The sequence below is a fragment of the Borostomias antarcticus genome, assembly GCF_949987555.1.
Source record: "Borostomias antarcticus genome assembly, chromosome: 35".
Lineage (NCBI taxonomy): Eukaryota > Metazoa > Chordata > Actinopteri > Stomiiformes > Stomiidae > Borostomias > Borostomias antarcticus.
In genome coordinates this window covers 1,213,811-1,236,258 of record NC_140268.1, presented here as the reverse complement: position 1 = coordinate 1,236,258, position 22,448 = coordinate 1,213,811, and the positions used below count along the sequence as shown (strand labels likewise).

The 22,448-nt window shown below is 42.4% G+C and overlaps 3 protein-coding genes across 3 annotated transcripts in view; all 3 read right to left on the bottom strand.

The window, feature by feature from the left end:
• Positions 1-2,433, bottom strand: part of LOC311327945 (fructose-bisphosphate aldolase A-like) — a 7,085-nt gene extending 4,652 nt beyond the window's left edge. The window contains exons 1-3 of the mRNA XM_084461055.1: positions 2,375-2,433; positions 1,653-1,771; positions 127-393 (exon numbers count right to left, since the gene is read on the bottom strand). Of these exons, the coding sequence (XP_084317181.1) occupies positions 127-393; positions 1,653-1,764 (379 nt within the window). The 5' untranslated portion in view covers positions 1,765-1,771; positions 2,375-2,433. The remainder of the gene's footprint in view (positions 1-126; positions 394-1,652; positions 1,772-2,374) is intronic.
• A 2,649-nt stretch (positions 2,434-5,082) lies between these two features.
• LOC311327952 (uncharacterized protein) lies at positions 5,083-7,966 on the bottom strand. Its single transcript, XM_084461064.1, has 4 exons — positions 7,736-7,966; positions 7,413-7,523; positions 6,399-6,536; positions 5,083-5,836 (listed from the first exon to the last, which is right to left on the bottom strand). Exons 1-4 carry the CDS (start codon positions 7,751-7,753, stop codon positions 5,741-5,743), a joined length of 363 nt encoding a protein of 120 aa, XP_084317190.1. The 5' UTR covers positions 7,754-7,966; the 3' UTR covers positions 5,083-5,740.
• Positions 7,967-9,892: 1,926 nt separating this feature from the next.
• LOC311327895 (serine protease 33-like) lies at positions 9,893-20,027 on the bottom strand (the record flags this gene model as incomplete). The annotated part of the gene is made up of 9 exons (XM_084461003.1): positions 9,893-10,153; positions 11,359-11,584; positions 12,285-12,411; positions 12,875-13,154; positions 13,550-13,695; positions 14,780-15,048; positions 15,470-15,632; positions 16,394-16,414; positions 20,006-20,027. The coding sequence occupies 9 exons, from the start codon at positions 20,025-20,027 to the stop codon at positions 9,893-9,895; spliced, it is 1,515 nt and encodes a 504-aa protein (XP_084317129.1).
• Positions 20,028-22,448: the final 2,421 nt, after the last annotated feature.

The window sequence follows — 22,448 nt, the reverse complement described above, 5'->3', positions numbered from 1 at the left end:
TTTTGGTTATTATATATTAATATTATATATTAATCGCAATTATTAATCGCAATTAGCATTTTGAAGCGAATAATCGCAATTATTCTCTTTTGTCATAATCGTGCAGCCCTAGTCACTACTACTCACCCTGCGTGGTGGTTTCTCCGTTGGTCCCAGCCAGGGGCACCACGCCCTTGTCCACCTTGATGCCCACCACGATGCCTCTCTCCTTGATCAGCTGGGGGAAGAGCTTGCCGCTGTCCGTCTTCTGGTAGAGCGTCTCGTGGAAGAAGATGACGCCGCCGATGCAGGGGTCCATGCGCTCGTCGGCCGTGAAGAGCAGCTGGCGGTAGAGACGACGGTTCTCCTCCGTGTTCTCCGCGTTGATGCCCTGGAACCGCTTGGCGACGCTGCCTGAACGCGGGGGAGGGGTGAGAGGACATGTTATATCAGGAACAAGTCCTTGTCTCAAACTGGGACATTTTACTGTACCAAAATCTCATCAATTGCATCCTAACTCTTAACTATTAACTCAACATGTCCCTTACTCTATTAACTCAACATGTCCCTTACTCTATTAACTCAACATGTCCCTTACTGACTATTAACTCAACATGTCCCTCTATTAACTCAACATGTCCCTTACTGACTATTAACTCAACATGTCCCTCTATTAACTCAACATGTCCCTCTATTAACTCAACATGTCCCTTACTGACTATTAACTCAACATGTCCCTCTATTAACTCAACATGTCCCTTACTCTATTAACTCAACATGTCCCTTACTGACTATTAACTCAACATGTCCCTTACTCTATTAACTCAACATGTCCCTTACTCTATTAACTCAACATGTCCCTTACTGACTATTAACTCAACATGTCCCTTACTGACTATTAACTCAACATGTCCCTTACTGACTATTAACTCAACATGTCCCTTACTCTATTAACTCAACATGTCCCTTACTGACTATTAACTCAACATGTCCCTTACTGACTATTAACTCAACATGTCCCTTACTGACTATTAACTCAACATGTCCCTTACTCTATTAACTCAACATGTCCCTTACTGACTATTAACTCAACATGTCCCTCTATTAACTCAACATGTCCCTTACTCTATTAACTCAACATGTCCCTTACTCTATTAACTCAACATGTCCCTTACTCTATTAACTCAACATGTCCCTTACTGACTATTAACTCAACATGTCCCTCTATTAACTCAACATGTCCCTCTATTAACTCAACATGTCCCTGGGTGGGCGGATGGATCGATATCATGTCAGATGGATGCTGGATGGATAGTGTCACCATGGTAACGAGAGTGTGTGAATTTGTCGTGTCTTCTGTAAGAACAGCACAGACGAGGGTCTTAGAATTATAGAGTAATGAACCGTTTCTCATTCACGCACATAACGTTTAATACAAACGAATTACTCTTCAATTCTCCTATTCTTAAGGGCCTCTATTTTATATTGACTTTATTGCAATGCGATGTTTTAATTCCACGCATACTTGTAATGCTTGAGGCTAGGGCAAGTTAGGGCAGGGCAACCATTCTATCTTTGTGACAGTTGTGTAATTTGGATTGCGTGTGTGCGTGTGTGTGTGTGTGTGTGTGTGTGTGTGTGCGTGTGTGCGTGTGTGTGTGTGTGTGTACTACCTGTGGATTCATCGGCTGCTAGGATACCCTTGCCGGGCGCCACGATCCTCTGAGCGATGTCGCTGAGCTCTTTCTTCTGCTCCGGGGTGAGGAAGGGGTAGGCGTGAGGCATCCTGACTCTGATAGAGGGACAGAGGTCACAGAGAGGGGGGTGGGGGGGTCAGTATTCATGGGAAATGTAGTATTTTCGATACATTTACTGGATCTGTAGTTTTATTTGTATTTTTCAGTGGCTGGCAAAATACAATATGAAACTTGCTGGTCTACAACGTCTGTCTAGCACAACCTTGGTCTGGTACACTGCCTGTTCCCTACGGGAGGTATAGATAAAAGCATCCCACAAATTCTACGTTATTTCAACCCTGAAACCCAGAATTTAGAGACGCCAAAGCGATATTTTAGATGAATTAATTCTTGAACAGTTCACGTCGTACGCGCTTTATAGCGAGGGAGTGATGAAGTCAGAGAGAAAGATACTTCCGCGTCTGCATCCGTGACCTTGTCTGGACTACATTGGGACTAATAAATAAAATGTAATGAATAAAAGACAGACACACACAAACGTTGTAAAAACGTAAATAAACTTTTAAAACAACAACAGCACGCAACTTAAACCCAGCCTAGGTTACAATCTAAAAAACAGAAAACAATTTTCACACGTAACAATAGTCAACGTAGATATTCGTGAGTATATATAGTATAAGTAGCCTAGTCATACTTACCAAATGCTGTGTGATGTAAAGAAAATATGTAGGTTTGATGAGGAACCGTTCTGGTCAGCAGGCAGAGAGAGAGAGGAGAGGATGTCCAGTTAAATGGTAAAGAGACCTAGAGGGCGGGTGACAGAGGAGAAGAAATAGCCAATCACAGCTTACTTTTGTGTAAGATTGACAGTTTCCTCCTCCAATAGAGAGGGATTATTCCCCTTGCTGAAAAGTGATTGGATCATGCGCATCTAAAGGTGTGTCTTTTGGTTGACGGATGAAGGCGTGTTTTTGGGGACTATAACGGAGTGGAAGGACTTGGGTGAAATAATTTGATGAAGTTACGTGACAGATCTCACGTACAGAATGCCCTCCCTACGTGCGCGTGCCCTCCCTACGTGCGCGTGCCCTCCCTACGTGCGCGCGATGGACGTCGTGGAGATTCGCACTGCAGTAGGATGTGACTCGTGACTCATTACTGCATGATAAAAATGAATGAAATACATGAAATAAAATGACATTTATTCATTCATATGTTCATTTCATTCTCATAGCAATGATGGCAGTAGGCCTAGGCTAGGCTGTGTGATGCAGAAGACCAGATGTCACTCAAATCAAGACCAGATCAACCGAATTAGGTGCAGTCAGACATGCGGTCAATACAACTATTCTGCTAATGTTCAGCACTGTATTGATCAGGCTGTTAACACTCTGTACTGATCAGTAGGCTTTTGATTGATTGTTCCACCGCCCCTCTCTGGGAATAGCATCTGTCCTGGGGTCAGTCTGTCTCTGTCCTGGGGTCAGTCTGTCTCTGTCCTGGGGTCAGTCTGTCTCTGTCCTGGGGTCAGTCTGGCGCTGTCCTGGGGGTCAGTCTGTCTCTGTCCTGGGGTCAGTCTGTCTCTGTCCTGGGGTCAGTCTGTCTCTGTCCTGGGGTCAGTTTGTCTCTGTCCTGGGGTCAGTCTGGCTCTGTCCTGGGGGTCAGTCTGTCTCTCTCTGTCCTGGGGTCAGTCTGGCTCTGTCCTGGGGGGTCAGTCTGTCTCTGTCCTGGGGTCAGTCTGGCTCTGTCCTGGGGTCAGTCTGTCTCTGTCCTGGGGTCAGTCTGTCGCTGTCCTGGGGGTCAGTCTGTCTCTGTCCTGGGGTCAGTCTGGCGCTGTCCTGGGGTCAGTCTGTCTCTGTCCTGGGGTCAGTCTGTCTCTGTCCTGGGGTCAGTCTGGCGCTGTCCTGGGGTCAGTCTGTCTATATCAGGGGTCTCAAACTCAAATTGTCTCGGGGCCACTGCTGGTATCGTCAACTCACAGGAGGGCCACTTCAATGTCAACTTCAAGTACTACTAACTATAAGAAAGTGCAATATTTCTGAAAATGTCATTTTTCATTTCCATAACTATATAGACCATTGCAGAGGAAATGCTGAACAAGGATACCATACACTCAACCTTGTATGTCAAATATGTAGGTTAATATATCATTTAAAATACAGTCACTAGGCCTACCAATGCCAATCTGTGTCCTAATCCGTTTCTTAGTAGTCGTTACTAAAGCTAACAGTATCCAACAATCTGTCTTAAACCTTCCTCGTTACTAAAGATGTCCATACTCAACAATTCTACCCGAAGCAAAAGATCAGCAACAGTGAAAATGTATAAATAAACTGATGTAATAATGTTAAAAAATAAACATGCCTAGTCTTTATCACTGAATAAATCTGATTTAGCCTACAGAGAAAATCCGGGGACGAGATAAAAGCAGCAAAGCAGTCTTTTGAATGCAAGTTGCAAAGGATTGTGGGTAATATGATCAACGTCGGTTTTTCTTTCATACAACGTTGAATAATCGAAATTACCTGCTCTAAATGCCCAGATGGACAAAATGGAAAAGCTCTGAAAGTAATGTAACATGTTTGATTTTTTTTTTTTAAACCATGCCGAAATACACAGCAACATTTTATAAGATGTTTTCTAGCTCCACTCCTTTAACTTTCCTTGTCATGGGGTGGCTTGGGACACTCAATGAACGTGTAGTGAGAGTCTCCCTGCTAACACCATATCAACACATCCGCATCACCCGGGGCTTGTACCTGGGCTATGGTGCAATTTTTGGAAACCCTTACTGTAATGGGTATAAGAATTAATGTTAAAATCCTGGATTATATTTAAGCACTGATGCCATCTGCTGGCTAAAAAGGGTGCAGTCAAGTTGGGGGTATTCAAAGCTGACATACTTATTTTGCCTGTCAAATTCAACATTCAGATGGCTTTAGTCGCAGGCTCATAACTAATTTCTTCAAGTACTATCGATCCACCCTCTTAAGCACCTATTATATTTTAGATTGCTATTCTTGCACTTTGCCTTCAGCACTGGATTATGCTGTCACTTGTTTTAGAGAGAAGATGCACTTGTGAGTTCTGGTGAGTAGTAGAACATTGGCTTTTCCTACGTTAAATGCAATTATTGTTAGTCGCTTTGTATAAAAGCGTCTGCTAAATGACTGTAATGTAATGTAATCACAAGTGAAAGAATGAAGGGAGGCATTACAGGGAGACCTGTTCATCAATGCCTTGGTTCCCTCTCTCTCTCTCTCACACACACACACACAGAAACTCTCAAAACTCAAATCTTGCACAGACTACAAAACACACTCATTTTTTTTACTTCATTCGCAAATTTTTCAACAGAAAAGAACAACACAAAATTGGTCATGTTTTCTTTTTTCCATGTTCTCAAAACGCAGCTGTGTACAGACCACAAAACCATCAGAAAATGTTACATACAAACTATTACAAGTAAACCGTTTCAAATAATTTTAAAAGCACTCTGGGTACTGTGATTGGGAGAAATGTTACTCTTTAAGATCCAAATATTAAGTCATCTGCAATATAGAATGTTCCGGTATAATGACTTCAATAAAACACATTCAGTATAAATGCACTTCAGTGTTAATTTGGAGAAAAATACACACTCAGACACAGGCATCTTTAATCCAAATAAAATGTTCCAGCACTAAAGTAGATGCCCACAAAATAAGAGTTCTACACATGGTTGTTTTGCGTTTAAGACAGATATGGCACTCTTCTAGGTGTGTTGAGTTGAGGATTACAGAAGGAAAGTGACTGAAAAGCTGGCGGTAGAGTGGAAATGCCTCCACCTTGGCATCCATCTTCCCTTCTTCAGATAGGCACCACCTTGGCATCCATCTTCCCTTCTTCAGATAGGCACCACCTTGGCATCCATCTTCCCTTCTTCAGATAGGCACCACCTTGGCATCCATCTTCCCTTCTTCAGATAGGCACCACCTTGGCATCCATCTTCCCTTCTTCAGATAGGCACTCGCAGGTTACTAGTGTACACAGTTCGTTGACATCCACGTTTCGCATGTTCCCTTCTACCGAAGCTTGATCTCAAAGCAGAGGCAGTTGAAGGACTCGCACTCCGGGGGCTGACAGGTACAAGCGCAGTCCCACGCGGCACACTGGAGCGACTACAGGGGGGTTACACAGCACATTATACAACGGTTAGTTCTGGTTCTTGATTCGGATTGGCCGGAAGCCATGTTAAAATACTTTGTAACACACACCTGGGACCGCATATCATTCCATTTTCAGTATTAATGCGCCTCCCGTTTGATCCAATGCATTGTAGTTGTTGTTGTTGTGGCAACTCTTTTGTTAGGGGAACTATTTTGCTCGGCGGAATTGAGGGAATGATGCTTCGTTTTGAATAAATCTTAATATTTGACATTGCTGTGTGTTTATTTTACACTAGTAGATGTAGTAACCGTTGTATAAAAGCAATAAACCACTCGAGGCCGTGTGTTATAGTGATTTTATAACAGCTATGGGGGCCTCTCGTGGTTTATTGCTTAAGTGCAACACTGCATATTACATCATGATATGTTTTACTGTGGTAGAGTTGTTTACACTATGTTCATTTGTTTTACAAAGTATGAGCCTCTCCAGTTTGGCCTCTCAAAACACTGCAATTGCTACAACAATACGATCCTGCAGCTTTATTAGACTAAATGAAAATAACTGGTTACTCACAGTGGGAGAGGGACACGTTTGATCGAGGCACGAGCGTAGTGAAGGCAAACTACAGTCACATGATTCTGCACACGCTACGCAGTAATCAAACGGGGCCACATTTGGACAGCAGACGCCACAATCTGGACAGCACTGGTCCTGAGGGGAAGAGATCATGTGAGGAGTTACTTTGAATTCAGCAATGTCCTCAACCCTGTTTACCCATCATGCTTGGCTCCATATTCGTTTCAGAGGCCACCCTGTGACCAAGCACAGCAGGAAAAGCAATGCTAGGCCTTAAGAATAATTATCATGGCGAGGAGGTCTTGGTTGTTAGGGGTGATGAAAAAATCAACTCATGTGGGAATTGTGGTCCTTATATATCTTTTACAATTATAAATTGACGAACGTACACACACACACTCGCACAAAATCATTTTAATTACAATTCACCCACACAGAAAAGGAGGCTGTTACTATTTTAAATAATCCTCCAAACATTCCAGTGCTTTGCGTTCATCGGTGAATAATGTCAGAATGCTATACCTGAAATTCGATTCTGATTTTATGCATCGGTTTTAAGGATAACAGTGTTAAATGATCACTGTACATTTTTGGGTTTCTACAGTAGCCTACATGTTTGGCCAGCGTACATTATAGTCATAGTGCCTTGATGTGCCCTCACAAATGTTCAAAGCTGATTGTTATTTAAAAAATAAAATGGACTACATTTTGTGAATGGTTAAAAGAGTGTAAATATATACACAATATTAAATGTAGTTATACTGCCCCATGTCTAGCTATAATACAACAAATCTATTACAAGCATCCATATTGTCGGTGCTCCTTACATTGTGATGGCTGCTCCTACATTTTTGCTGATGCTCCTAGTAAAAAGGTTAATTTCGAGCCCTGAGGTAGCACTATAAGACTATTAAATGGTGTACCTGAAGCACTGGAATGACAGTTAATAAATAAATTGAGTGTTGACCCCCAGTAATGTAAATCAAATCGTGATATCCCTAGATGTCCAACCTTGAGGCAATGACGGAACCAGAACGCCATGGCGAGGAGGGTCATGTACAGACCGACAGCGATCATAAGCACGGCGGGGAGAGGGAGGGCCAGCCCCCATATGGGCAACACCTGAGATGGACATGGAGAGAAGACAACCAGGTGAGTCAGTCTCTGTTAGCTTGCCACCCAACAAATCAATCAACCAATCAATCAATCAATCAATCAATCAATCAAAGCTTTATTTGTATAACAAAGCATACTTGGGCAGCGTAACTTATCTTAAGGTAACATCAGCTGTTCTAGCTTCTTAGATGTATTAAATAGATCAAGTACCAACATACCACCATCCCCTGAGGCATATTCAAGATGGATGCTTTCTTCTTCCCACGTTCACAGTGAAGTTCATCTCATCTCTGAAGTTTCTGGCTTGTTATGGTAACAAAGACTATTGTGGAAACCATCTTAGGTGGTAACTTTAACTAACTGTTCACAAGACGGCTCATTCCAATGATGTAGGTAGCAGTACTGATTAACTAAAACTAAACTGATTCACTAAAACTTAACTAGTTAGCTCAACTGAATCATAACAAGCTAACGACGTTAGCGTTAGCTTACGTCATTTACGTAATTTACGACGTTAGCGTTAGCTACCTAGCTCCGTCAGGCTAGCTGAATTAAATACGTTAACTTTAACTTAGCAAGCTGATATTTAATGTAAAGGTAATGCGAGTAAACTATCCACTACAATTACTGATTTAAATTGTAAGTGTATGGATAGCTATGGCAGATCGAGTGGTTCGCCAGCTAGCTCGCTATGCTAACTAATGCTACACGGGTTTGTACAAAATGAAGTTGCTATAGAAACGGACGGGTCCTTGAGAGGGCCAAACCTCAAGCTCAGTTGATTACCCATTGACTTCCCTCCGTGGTAAGCGCCCCCTAGAGGGACATTATGGGAATTACCTTTGTGACAAGAAACCCCATTCACTGGGAAGTTCATTGGAAGTTGATGAAAACGGCCGTGTTTTTACCTTTAGAAGTCATGCTTATAATTTGTTTGTTTCAAAATATAGAGTAACATCATAATTCCTGCATTTTCAGCAATGCTTTTGCTGTTCCGTTCAGCTGCTCAGCATTCATACGCATTTTCTGCAGGAAATGCAATTTTCTAGTTTATACAGTAACATTCTTCCATTCTTCTAAAACAGAATGACAATTGTAGCTTGTAATGTCTGTAATGTTTGTATTTGTAACAATCAAAAGTAGACAGTCAGCGGTGATACTTTTACAGGTGATTTAACCATTCATAGATAGATAGACAGATATAGATAGATGCTTTAATAATAAACTTTATTTGTATAATAATGGGGAAATTGGGGGTTTCAGTAGTGGAAAAGTACAGCAGCAGTAGCAAAACGTACAACAGATTAAAGAATATACATACATAACAGATTCAATTAAATTCCAAGAAATATATATATATATATAAATATAAAGATCACGATTTGGCCCAATCAGCATGGTTCAAAATGCCTCTCGACCAATCAACGCGGACGATGTGTATCAATATACCATGATCTTTAGAGATACAGTTATTGAATGCACTTAAGGTGTGTGTTGTTTACATATGAGATTCACCTCATTCACGCTCAAAATTAGGCTAGTTCACTATGACGTCTGGGGAGCTTACTACTGTAACAAACCTACTTCGTAGTAGGTTTACCTGTTGCCAACCCATCCCAATACCTGAGATAAATGTGCCTTTTACAAGAAGGAACATTGTTTACAAGAAGGAGACTTGCATTATGGTGAGAATTTGATTAGCCTGGTAAAGGCCTAATTATTATCTTCAAACTTTGAAACTACTCTTCATGCACAAGTCTTAATTACAACCTGAACCCATCAGCTTGTGAGGATAGAATATGGCCATAGTAATAAATTGTCGCATAGCCTGTAATCATTTTTATGAGGAGAATCAAAGATAATCTATGCTGTTTGCATATTGTGATTAACATTTTGGAATCATAACATTGTTACATTCTCTTACATTTGTAAGATTTTTATGATGACAAATCAAGAGAGCTACATAGACACTTTAAACGCTCTTAATAATTACTCTAATCTCCAATTTTCAGAGTATTGTAAATTGGAGATTAGAATTGGTTGTAAACATTCATGATAAGTATCTGGAAGCAGACTCCCAATTTACTAAACAAGCTGTGTTCGGAATCGCTCCCTATTCACTATATAGGGCGTCAGCCATTTTGTTTGTAGTGTCCGAATTCCCCACGGAATTTTCGTTCCCTATATAGTCCACTATTTATTACCCACAATTCACCTTGATTTCCAGGGAACAGTGCATGTACCCTACATTTTCTCCGTTCCCTAGGTAGTTCACTACATGGTGAACCCTATATAGGGAATAGGGAGTGAGGGGAGGAGGGATTCCGAACACAGCTATACTCAAGACGTTAGACGTTGTTCCTTGTAGTCCAGACCTACCAGAGGGCCAAGAACACGGGGGTGAGGAAGAAGAGGAGGAGAACGGGGAGGGAAGGGGGCGCCGAGGAGGCGCTGTTAGCTGGTGACAGCAACTGTCCCACTACCCCCCTGATGAAGCTCTCAAAACGCGAGGCTCTGGGGAAGACCTGGGTGGAGCGAGGGTTCGTTGGGTCTCTGTTCCTGCTCACAACCGGCAACAATGCAGCCTGGATCCACGCACCATCCTGCTTACACATCAGAGGGCCACCGCCATCTCCCTGGGGAGAAGAATCCGAGAAGTACAAGGTTTAAAGGAGAACGCTCGTTTTTTGGCAACCTGGACGAAATAGCTTCCCCACTTGCTCCAGCGCGCTGTGCGCACGCGTGTTGGAGCAAGTGGGGAAGCTATTTCGTTTCTAAAGACGTTTCTAAAGATCATATTACAGAGGCATGTGAAAAACCACAACAAGCCCTCGCTCTATGTAAGCACAACTAGCGATTCATAAAGACAGATTGATGAAAACAACCGTTTCGTGGCAGAAAATAGATTTTTTAGAAGCTGCATTCTCAGTGCCCCGTCCGCCGCCATTACATGGATATACTGGCTCGCGCTGGATTTTAAATTTCTTCTACAGGCCTCCGAATTACACCAAAGTTATCTCGGTGAGTGAAACGTCTTATAATAGGCCGTAAATAAGGTCCAGGTTGTCAAAAACGAGCATTCTCCTTTAATGTGGTCATAATACAACCTGTATGGTTGATTCTGATTCTGTGCATGGTAAGTAAGACATGTTACAAACAATATACTGAAGCTAAAATTCACCAGATATTATGGATTGACCTGTACCTGTTGCAATGTCACAACTCCTGTGCAAATATTGCCAGTTGTCGAAACATTCACACAATCCACCACAGTGGTTTCAAACTCCTGTAGAACTTGTTCCGCTAGAGAAAGAAGGAAAGAGAGAGTGAAAGAAAGGTCTCCACATGCTAATGCTGTTTATTTCCACTCTACAAAATTACAATACCTTGTATTTGCTGCCATAAAGAAAAACATCACATTAAGGCTGCACCTTACGACTATTTTTCTACCGATTCATCTAGCGATTATTTTTTAAATTAGTCGATTAATCTAATGACTAATATAACGATTATTTTACCAATTATTTTTTATTGCCCGATTAATAAAACACTTTCTTTACCCAAAGTAAATATAAAATGTGTCTTGTTAATATTTCAATGTTTTAGTCAATCATCTTCTCTTAAAAGCAACAAAATATAAATTTTGTATTTTATATTTGTATTATTTTATAAATAAAGTAAAAATAAAAGCGACAAAATATAACAAGAAACAGAAGAAGCAAAGCTGCGTGTGATTTTTTCAAATCAACCACGTACAGGTATTTGCTCTCATAAACAAAAAGATCCACGAAGAAGAGTTTCCCCACTCACCCCCGCCTTCTCCCGCGCCCCAGCCCGCAACCCAGCACTTGGACCCGGAGCTGATGGTGGTGCTGGTTCTGTCCAGGCAGATGGGCTGGATGTAGTCCGAAAGGACGGGTCTGGAGGCCAGACGAAGGAGCGCCACGTTGCTGTCCGTCAAGCTGCTGGTGGAAACGCTGGTGACGTTCAGAGTGACCTCAAACGGGTTGGATCCACTCTGTTTCAGGCGTCCCAGGATCACGGTCCAGTCTGCAGCGTTGGGGGGGCTGGGGGCCGTTGGAATGAAAGCAACAAAACAACCATATGCCACCTTTAACCCTTTCGATACGACCACGTCACCGGAAACATTTAAAAAAATATCTAACAAATATTTAATAATATTTAAAAAATATCTAAAAAATCTAAAAAATTCCTCACTCCAACACTTGCTGAAAGCTGAGAAACTGCGCTTTCTAGTATTATAGGGAAAATCCAATTAATATTCAAAATGTTGTCACTGTACTTTTAGGGTTAATAAGGCTGTATTTTTACATTGAAGGTTTTTTCAGTGCTTCTGCATTGTGACATACTGTGAATCATGAAATCAAGAATAATAGTAACAATAATAATAATTATAATTTTAATCAATCTTAATCATACTCATAATAATAAGCATCATAATAATCATAATAATCACAAAAATCATAATAATAATAATAATAATATTCATAATCAGGGCTGAAAATGAACACCTGCCACCGGCCAAATGCAGGTAAAATTTCCAATTGGCGACTAGATTTCGGAAGGTTATCTGAAAAATATATATACTTGGCCGGTAGATTTTTTCATCTACAGTCCCCTTGGCAGGTGACTCACCGTGAGCCAAAAAGTTAATTTTCACCCCTGTTCATAATCATAATAATCATAATAGTCATGTCAATGGTCGAGCCAGAATTGACGGTTTTTCTTTTCGGGGGAGTATTTTACCTGGAGAAACACCCAGCGTCACTCATGACGTAGTCCTCGGCCACTAGAGTTCCCCCGCAGACGTGCGTCCCGTTCCTCTGTAGGCTGGCAATCCAGGGCCACGCGCCAGCCGAGGACAACGTGCCACCTCCGACACGGGAGTTCAGAGGGGCACTGCCACACACCACAGCTGAGGGAGGGAAAACACGATCTGAGGTCAGTTTAACTGAATATCTAATCATAAAAAGAACCACTGTTACCACTGCTCAATGATAGATAGAAATATGGTAAATGGACTGCACTTATATAGCGCTTTTCCACCTTAGCGGCACTCAAAGCGCTTTACAATGGCCTCTCATTCACCCATTCACACACCAATGGCGGTAGCTGCCATGCAAGGTGCTAACCTGCTCATTGGGAGCAATTTGGGGTTAGGTGTCTTGCTCAAGGACACTTCGACATGTGGACAGTCGGAGCTGGGATTCGAACCACTGACCCTTCGATCACTGAACGACCCGCTCTACCAACTGAGCTACAGCCGCCCCTCATCAAATCATCAGACTGTATATAATATAGAGGTAAGTAAATAAATCTATAGTATCGACACTCACGTTTTGGGGTGGTGGTTGGGGCAACGGTGGTGGTGACTGGTACTGGGTCCGGCAGGCCAGAACAGGTGACACTAAGGTCAGAGTCACTTCCACTGGAGGTGAAGGTGACAAAGCCTGGCTGGTTGCTGGTGATCTGACTGTTGATCCACGTCTGGAACTGGGACACTCTGGCGTAGACCCCTGGGAAATTAGCCAGGGCGCAACCTTTGCCGAAACTCACCACTCCCGACTGGATCCAACGGCTCCCCTGCTTGCTCACCATGGGGCCTCCTGAGTCCCCCTATGGAGAGGGTTGGACAGTGTCAGTAACCCAGCAAACACGCAACGTCAGGGAGACGTTCAGATCATGTCTTAATAACGTCCGTCGGTCCGGAACCCCGTTTGTACGTCTGCTGGACCCCTCGATATTCAAACGTCTGGCTCGGACCCCTCAAAGACGTCTGTGGACGTGCAGAACGGGTTCAATATCTGAACGTCTAAAAAAAACGTTCATTCTGGCTCCTAATTGGATGTCTTTGGACGTCCGAAAAAGACAAAAAAGACATCTAAAAGACGTCTTTTAGACGTGTCTTTGCTCAGTGGGAAGGTCACTTGTTTGTAGGAATATGAAACTTAATTGATACGGTATTGATACGATATGTCTATATCGATCCAAAACATATCTAGATGTTTCACCTGACAGGAGTCCTTTCCCCCAGCTCGTAAACCGGCACAGATCATGTTGTCTGTGATTGAGGCCACTCCGTAACTACACTTGCACTGTCTGTTCCCCACCACCGGTACATCCACTTCCTGCAGGTTCTGAGGAGAGGGGAGAGACTCTGCGGAGAGACACAAGATCAACCAATGGTAAATGGACTGCACTTATATAGCGCTTTTCCACCTTAGCGCCACTCAAAGCGCTTTACAATGACCTCTCATTCACCCATTCACACACACATTCACGGTAGCTGCCATGCAAGGTGCTAACCTGCTCATTGGGAGCAATTTGGGGTTAGGTGTCTTGCTCAAGGACACTTCGACATGCGGACAGTCGGAGCTGGGATTTGAACCAGTGACCCTTCGATCATTGAACGACCCGCTCTACCAACTGAGCTACAGCCGCCCAATGAACATCGTTCATTATTCAATTCATAATTATTTAGGATGAAATTGAAGCTCAGATTCAGGGGGCCTGGATCTAGATAAAGTGATGGCCACACCTCCACTGAACGTGGGGGCATGCGGGCCAAATCCGGCCCCCCGAAGCTTCCCATCCGGCCCTCAGAAGGATTTTGAATATATATATAAAAAAATCTTTCTTTCTATTCTTCGCAGAGTTTGAGCGTGCGCCCACGTGCACACAGGCTACAGACTGTGTTCCAGGACCGCCCAATTTACAGATTAAAGGTACCCAACGAAACGTGAATCAAAACAATCAGTTCTTTGTTTATTTTCGAAATTCCTCGATTATATGGTTCCTTGTAGTCTAATAAACATGTTGAATCACTCGAATGTCTTTCCTACCTTGTAATTTCTTCGCAAAATGATATTTCGCTAATGTTTTGAAAACAACAAAGATGTGTGAAACATCACTATTATGTGCTCCGCGTATTGACGCAATGACGTAGTACGCGATTTTCGGGGACCACCTTCTCAAATTTGCTCTAGAGCGCATACTAGTGGTCAAAAACTACATTGGGTACCTTTAAGCACTGGGGTGCAGTAGGCCTATAGGTCTTAGGGGTCTGTTCACACCAGTGTTGGGTAAGTTACTGAACATTAGTAATTAGTTACAATTACTTTCACAAGAAAGTGAAATATTAAACAATTACAAAAAAAAGAAAAAAAAAAAAGATTTTAAACAAATAAAAATATATATATATTTTTTTTTTAAATGATTTGAAAGTCTTCAGTGCTCACCACCACCACTGTTGATAGTGCCCCAACCGGTGACCCAGCTAAGCGTGCCGGCGTTGAAGGAGCTGGAAGATGCCGCGAGGCAGACTGGTCGGATAAAGTCGGTAAAAGTCACAGGGGATGAAAGCCTCAGCAGACACACGTCTCTGTCGCTGGTAGCGCTGTTGTAGTCTGGGTGACGGATGATCTGTGTGACCGTCCTGGACACTTCGTTAGGGTTGGGGCCCTCCTGGCTCTTGCGACCCAAGTAAACAAGAAGTCCTGATGTACTGGTGCTGAGAAAAAAAAGTTGCGTTCATCAATAAGTATGGGGAATGTTTTGGGTCAAGGCAAGGCTGTACTGAAAGCCCTTTATCTATCAATCAATCAATCAATCAATCAATCAATCAATCAATCAATCAAAGCTTTATTTCTATAGCGCATTTCATACCCAGAGGCAACACAATGCGCTTTACAGAGAACAAGGGAGGTGGGCATACGACCCACTCTCTACATATTCCAGAGGGAAGCAAAAAAACAGTATCACCCGGGGGCCAGATAAGTGAGCTGTAAAAAATTCTTCCCTGACCCCTCTCAACAAGGCAATGGAGCAAGCTCCTGGAGTATGTTTGTCTACCGGCTAAGAACATTTATAAAGCAATACATTACATTAAATTACATTTCAGGGTGGTACACATACACTTTACGAACGCTCACCTGGGGAAGCAGTGAGCTGCGGTCAGAACCCACTGTCTGTTGATGAGGGAACCTCCGCAGAAATGTCCGTTCGATCCATGCAGACTGACCTGCCAGGGCCAGCTTCCGTCAGGGGCGTCCTGACCACCCACAATCCTGGGGTTCAGTGGAGGCTGACCGCATACTAGCAGAAGGAAACGGTTCTTTATGTATTTGAGTTTCTCAAATACATAAATGGTAAATGGACTGCACTTATATAAGTCTCGTACTACGTCATTGCGTCAATACGCGGAGCACATAATAGTGACGTTTCACACATCTTTGTCATTTTCAAAACATTAGCTAAATATCATTTCGTGAAGAAATTACAAGGTAGGAAAGACATTCAAGTGATTCAACATGTTTATTAGACTATGAGGAACCATATAATCGAGGAATTTCGAAACTAAACAAAGAACGGATTGTTTTGATACATGTTTCGTTGGGTACCTTTAAAAGTAAGGGTACATTGCACCACGTAGGTAAACTAGCCTGACCCACAATCATTACTGTGGAAGGCAACCGGATGTTTCAGTAGCCATGTTTCCATCCACTTGTCAATCGAATTGTGTGAGGATCGCTAAAAATATGAATGCGAATAAAGCCGGTGAACGTGCGTTTCCATCTAGAGCTTTAAATCGGATAAAGCATTTATCACAAAAGACTTTTATCGAACGAGAGAAAATCCGATGAGATCGACGGTACAAACTTTTTGTTGATTTTCATGACTTTTAATCGAATTTTACTGTTTCCATAAGGCATTTTTAATTCGATATAACTTAATTTGCATAAAACGTGTGGATGGAAACATGGCTAGTGTTGAGATGCTTTTAGGAACCACCAGTGTAGGAGTGGAGAACAGGCTGTAAGACAGAACCAGAGGATTGCTTGATAACTAAGACTTACCATCCAGCTGAGAGTGGGAGCCTGAAAAACAGGAAAACAAACTATTAATATTCCTTGTGAACGATTGAGTGAGAACATAAAAGCTTTTTGCATAAATCCTATTTTTATATATGAAACACAGCAGCTGAGAGAGAGAGAGAGAGTGGAGGGACAGCAGCAGCGGAGAGAGAGAGAGAGAGAGAGAGAGAGAGAGAGAGAGAGAGAGAGAGAGAGGAGGGACACAGCAGCAGCCGAGAGAGAGAGAGAGAGAGAGAGAGAGAGAGAGAGAGAGAGAGAGAGTGGAGGGACACAGCAGCAGCCGAGAGAGAGAGAGAGAGAGAGAGAGAGAGTGGAGGGACACAGCAGCAAAAGTCGAGAGAGAGAGAGAGAGAGAGAGAGAGTGGAGGGACACAGCAGCAAAAGTCGAGAGAGAGAGAGAGAGAGAGAGAGAGAGAGAGAGAGAGTGTGGAGGGATGCAGCAGCAGGCAGGATGTGATACACTAAGAACATTGTATTAGTATTATTCAATTTCATAAATATATGCATATTTAAGAGGTTTAACCTCAAAACCAGCAAAAATGGTGTATGCAGGCTACACTGTTATATGGTCCCTACCAATGTTGAAACCAAACCTACGCCCTTGGCGTTCACTGACGTGACCCTATCATTTGTATAACTACCTGAGCTGAGAAGAAAAAGGGGAAGTGGGAGAAAAGAAAGAAAATAGAGAGATAGAAAAACAGTAAAGAAAAAAGAAGACAGTAGGGGGCTGACATACACTCCCAAAAACAAGTCTTTTAGACGTCTTTTTTGTCTTTTTCGGACGTTCAAAGACATCCAATTAGGAGCCAGAATGAATGTTTTTTTTTTACGTTCAGATATTGAACCCGTTTTGCACGTCCACAGACGTCTTAGAGGGGTCCAAGACAGACGTTTGAATATTGAAGGGTCCAGCAGACGTACAAACGGGGTTCAGGACCCACGGACGTTATTAAGACATGATCTGAACGTCTCTGTGACGTTGCGTGTTTGCTGGGTAGTATGAGGAGAATAAGGTACAGAGGAGAACAAAAGCAACAATGTTCAAATTCAGTAGACCTCTCAATTATGAATTTGCTCCGGACGTAGTGCCAGGTGCGATCCCTGAAAACTTCGGAGTGCATCAAATTGAACTCAAGTGCACTTAGCGAACCATCATTTCAATTATCAAAAAGTTTAAAAAAAATAAATAAATAAACAAACAAAAACAATAATTGAACATTAATTTAGTCTTGGCAGAAACAGCCTGAGATGGCACCAGCTGTCCCTTAGGTCACAAGTCCCCAATATCACCTGGCCTAGCCAGCTACACACATTTAGATCAGAACTCCTTCAACAAAACCCACCAGTGATAAGAGAATGTCAAAATAACATACTGGCTACAAAGAATACAGTGTAAATGCATAAGTAATAGCCCTATAAAAGAATGAAAATCAGTAGGCTTTTATTTGTATTTTTAAAAACCACAATAGATGTCATCGTCCATCGCGATGTTTGGATGTGTACATCATGATGTCATATTTGAGTACACATCGTCCAACCCTAGAAGGTGAAGTAGAATGGATCACTTTCTAACTAGGCCTCAAGTTTGGGATCCTATCCTTACTCACTCCACCTCATCCTCACTTTCTTTCATAATTTAATTATCTGGGGGTCCCTGTTCTGTTTCACTATCAACCAAGCAAGGTTTTTATAGTTAACGAAAACGAACTAAAAACGAAAACTAGGTGTGAAAAAACATTTCAGTTAACTGAAATAAAAATAAAAACTAGACTTTACAAAAAAACCTTAAACTAACTAAAACTGTATTGTGTGTTTACAAAACTAACTAAAATAAACTAAAATTATTTGACTTTTAGTCTTTTTCATTTTATTGTGAGCCTAATATTTTGGGTGGATATGAAATCTATCCTCCATTTTTTCTTTAGCTGTGCCCCTGCGCAGAAGTAACCTGACATGTGCCAGATGGTTTGTTTTGCACCTTCAGTACGGGGATGATGGAGTACTTAATTGTACACAAGCATGTGGGGACAATGGACTGAGCAGGGACAGGTTGAACATCACTGTGGACACAGGAGCCGGTTGGCCAGCTCACACCGTGAGGACCCGCCCAGCGATACCATCCGGTCCCGCGGCTTTCCTGGTGTTCACCTGTTTAAACACCCTTCCATCATGTTCAGTGAGAATGAATGAGTGCTCTCTCTCTTCCTCTCCGTTCACCTCTCCCTCAGGTGCAATGGCCGCCTGGTCTCTAATCATGCATAGAAAGTGTTGAGGCTGTTCATGAGTACAACATGCCAAACATGTCAAAATATTCGGATTCACATTTCACAGGAGAGCATACACCCTGTGCTTCTCATCTCGGAAAAGCACATTTATCATAGTTTTCCACACACATAATTTAAGCATTTAATCCAAATAATATCAACGGAAACAAGTGTGACCGTGCCCCTTTAATATTATATATTCACATTTATATTTAGATTGTTTGGTCAGGAACTTAAGAAACTCAGGAACTGATAAGCAACTGTGGGGAGAGGTAGGACCAAGAATTCCAACGTACCTACCTACTGTCTCTATTAACCATTTACCAATGTTATTTATGTTAACTAAGGTTAACTCACCTAACCCTAACCCTAACTAAGGTATTAATTAACATTAGTAACCTCACCTAACCCTAAATAAGCATTATTTAACAGTTAACTAATGTTTGTTGTGACCCTTATTGTAAAGTGTGACCTACCTTTGTGGTTGCTACGCTACCTTTTCGGGATTTTCTGGCCCAACTGGAAAGCTTAAGCCATGTAGTCTATAAATACTGTTCCTTTCTTAGGCTACTCTATGTGTACTTTGCCTGACTTGCTGGACAACAGACAGAAACACACATGTGTGTATTACGTGTCAAAACTGGTGGCCCAAGTGACATTCCTAGCAGTGGTGAGGTTATGTCACAGCAATGACACAAGGACAGGTGCATTCTCTGTCTTTTAGGGATATATTCACAGTGTCATTCTATTGCTGTTGTGGTGTATACTCATAATTGTTTTATTGACGAGTTATGGAAGGATATGGCCGCAGTCTTTGTAATGCCAGTTTATTTTGCTCATGCAAAGCCCCTGGACTATGCAAAATACACCAGTCTAGGCACCCAAGTATACAAACATAAGTGTACATCAGCTGTGACAGGCAAAAAGATCACTGACTTTTATCCAGGTGACCTAGTGTTCTTTACATACTGTGTGAAATAAAAAAACATAAACATACTCTTGTGAAATCAACATTCATTGTTGAATCGGATAACCTGAAATGAGGAACTTGTGCAGAAACATTACGTTACTTCTCGTATTTCTTTCATTGTCTTCATCGTTCCCCACCCAATTAAAATGGAGGTTTAGGGCCCAAAACAATTAAAGAGTTCTCTCCCTTTTCCACAGTTGAGGTTTTCTCTCTTGTGCCTTGCATAACATGCTTTCATTTCATTATTGTAATACATCCAAATAGCCTGCATATGGCAATATAAAGCAATCCTAACCCAGCTCCCCAATTCCTGAATCCAGGTAAGTAATTTAGAGAATAGAGAATTAGGCCACTTACCTTTTGCCAAGAAGGCAACCATTAGAGTCGCCCAACGTAATGCTTGGGAGACGTCCATCTTAGCCAAAGTAAGCCTCTCTCGTTTAAACGACACTCTCCACTCTTCTTTCTATGGCTACACCTCTCTCTCTCTCTCTCTCTCTCGCTCAGGGAGACAATGTGATGGCAAAGAAACCACACAGCCACTCTCTCTCTCTCTCTCTCGCACACACACACTCACCTGACACAGACACTCCCTACTCTACTCACCCTAACGCCCCACACGATCAGTCATTCCTGAACCATGGTCAAGGAAGGTTGATGTTGTAACCACGCCAGTCTCTCACACGTACACCTGTAGCCTGTGATCCTCCTGTGTCATCCATCTAGTGAAGTAAAGAAGTGCAAAAAGGCAACTTAAGACGGACATCTGTCGTAGGAAAGCGGATCAAGACCTTATAACATGGCTTATAATGCTAAATTCCCTTAACTACTGTTCCCCCAGGGAATATGTTCACTATTTGAAACCCTGTAGCAATGTGATAGTTTTACGAAGTTCACTAAAATCCATATAAAACACATTGAAATAGTATTTATTCCATAATGTTTCCCGATGATGTAGCCGTTGTGTAAAAGACCAGTCGGCACATTTATTTTCCTTCATATTCATATTCATATTCTCTCTCTCTCCTCCTGTACAGGAAGATAGACAGATAATCATAACATACCAAAGCACAACATAAGTGTTAACACTATAAGGCCAGGCCTGTGTTATTTTTGTGTCTTTTGAGCTATTGGTGCTACAATGAAACTCCTTTACAAACTGTATTTTGGACTGAAAAAAGAGACTGGTTTTAGCTTTGGGCCCTAAGCTCACAAAATATAAGAAAGGTATTAGTCCAGCCTAAAAGCTTTATGTTTGGAAAGCCAGATGCTTAATACTGAAGGCCCACCCTACCACCAACAAACAAACATTACGATCTAAATAATAATCATAAGAAGAAGAAGAATGCCGACAATAATAATAATAATAATACATTTGATTGTTTGGTACCTTATAGTCACCTACAAGGTCAGGTAAGATAAAGTCAAAAGATAAAGATAACACATGTCCTACAAGGAAATAGAATGCTACTAATTTCTCTGGAATGTTCTAGAAAGTCAGGGAAACTTTGTCAGCCAACTTCTTGGAAAATGTGTCATATTGTAGCCTGTGCATTATGGGTAAGGGAGGAGCTGAACGTAGACTGGTGGGAGTGGTATTGTGGGAGTGGTGGGAGTGGTATTGTGGGAGTGGTGGGAGTGGTATTGTGGGAGTGGTGGGAGTGGTATTGTTAATCAAAACTGATGAGTCAGTCTCTAAATGGTAAATGGACGGCACTTATATAGCGCTTTTCCACCTTAGCGGCACTCAAAGCGCTTTCCAATGGCCTCTCATTCATCCATTCACACACCAATGGCGGTAGCTGCCATGCAAGGCGCTAACCTGCTCATCGGGAGCAATTTGGGGTTAGGTGTCTTGCTCAAGGACACTTCGACATGTGGACAGTCGGAGCTGGGATTCGAACCGCTGACCCTTTCGATCACTGAACGACCCGCTCTACCAACTGAGCTACAGCGACCCCGCTAAACGCTGCGGTCCATCCTCCCCCCCTCCTGGAGTTCACTGACCAGATGAAACAGCTGATCACTGCCGGAACCAAACTTACCCCCCCACTACACTCCCATTCTCTCTCCCCTCAACTCCCATCAGTATCGCCAACCCCCCCTCCCCTTCACCCGCACAATTGTCATTGTCACAGTCACAGGGCCAGGCCCCTATCCCCCCTCCACGACAGCATCAGAACCAAGAACCTGTTTCCCCAGCCTGATAAAGGCACAGCACATCCAGCTACTTGTTTACAAAACACAGCAAGCTCTAACTGATACTGGTTCCAGGCTACAAGGCTAATGGCTCCCATGACTCTTCCCAGGACAAGCTGGGGCCCAATGTGCTGGTATCTTCCTCAATGGTATCTCTCTCTGGTATCTTCCTCTTGATAGGTAATAGAAAAAGAATGGTGAATCTGCTAAGTAACAGGAAACACTCAACTGGTTCTGCAAATGTATCAAATTTAGCATCCATTCCTCGTCAGCCACAAACTTATCACAGAGAACTGGGCGGATAATACCTTTAGCACACTACTCAAGCACAATCTTGATTTCATGTTTTTAACGGAAACTTGATTAGACCAAGGTAACAGTGCAGCTGTTCTTATCATTATTATTAGTATTATGAATTGGATTTATATAGCGCCCTTCATGATACCCAGAGCGCTTTACAGAGTCCAGTATTCATTCAGACACAGTCATACCAGTGGTGGTTAAGCTACATCTGTAGCCACAGCTGCCCTGGGGCAGACTGACAGAAGCGTAGCTGCCAATCAGCGCCTCCGAACCAACATTCATTCATTCATATGTTGCA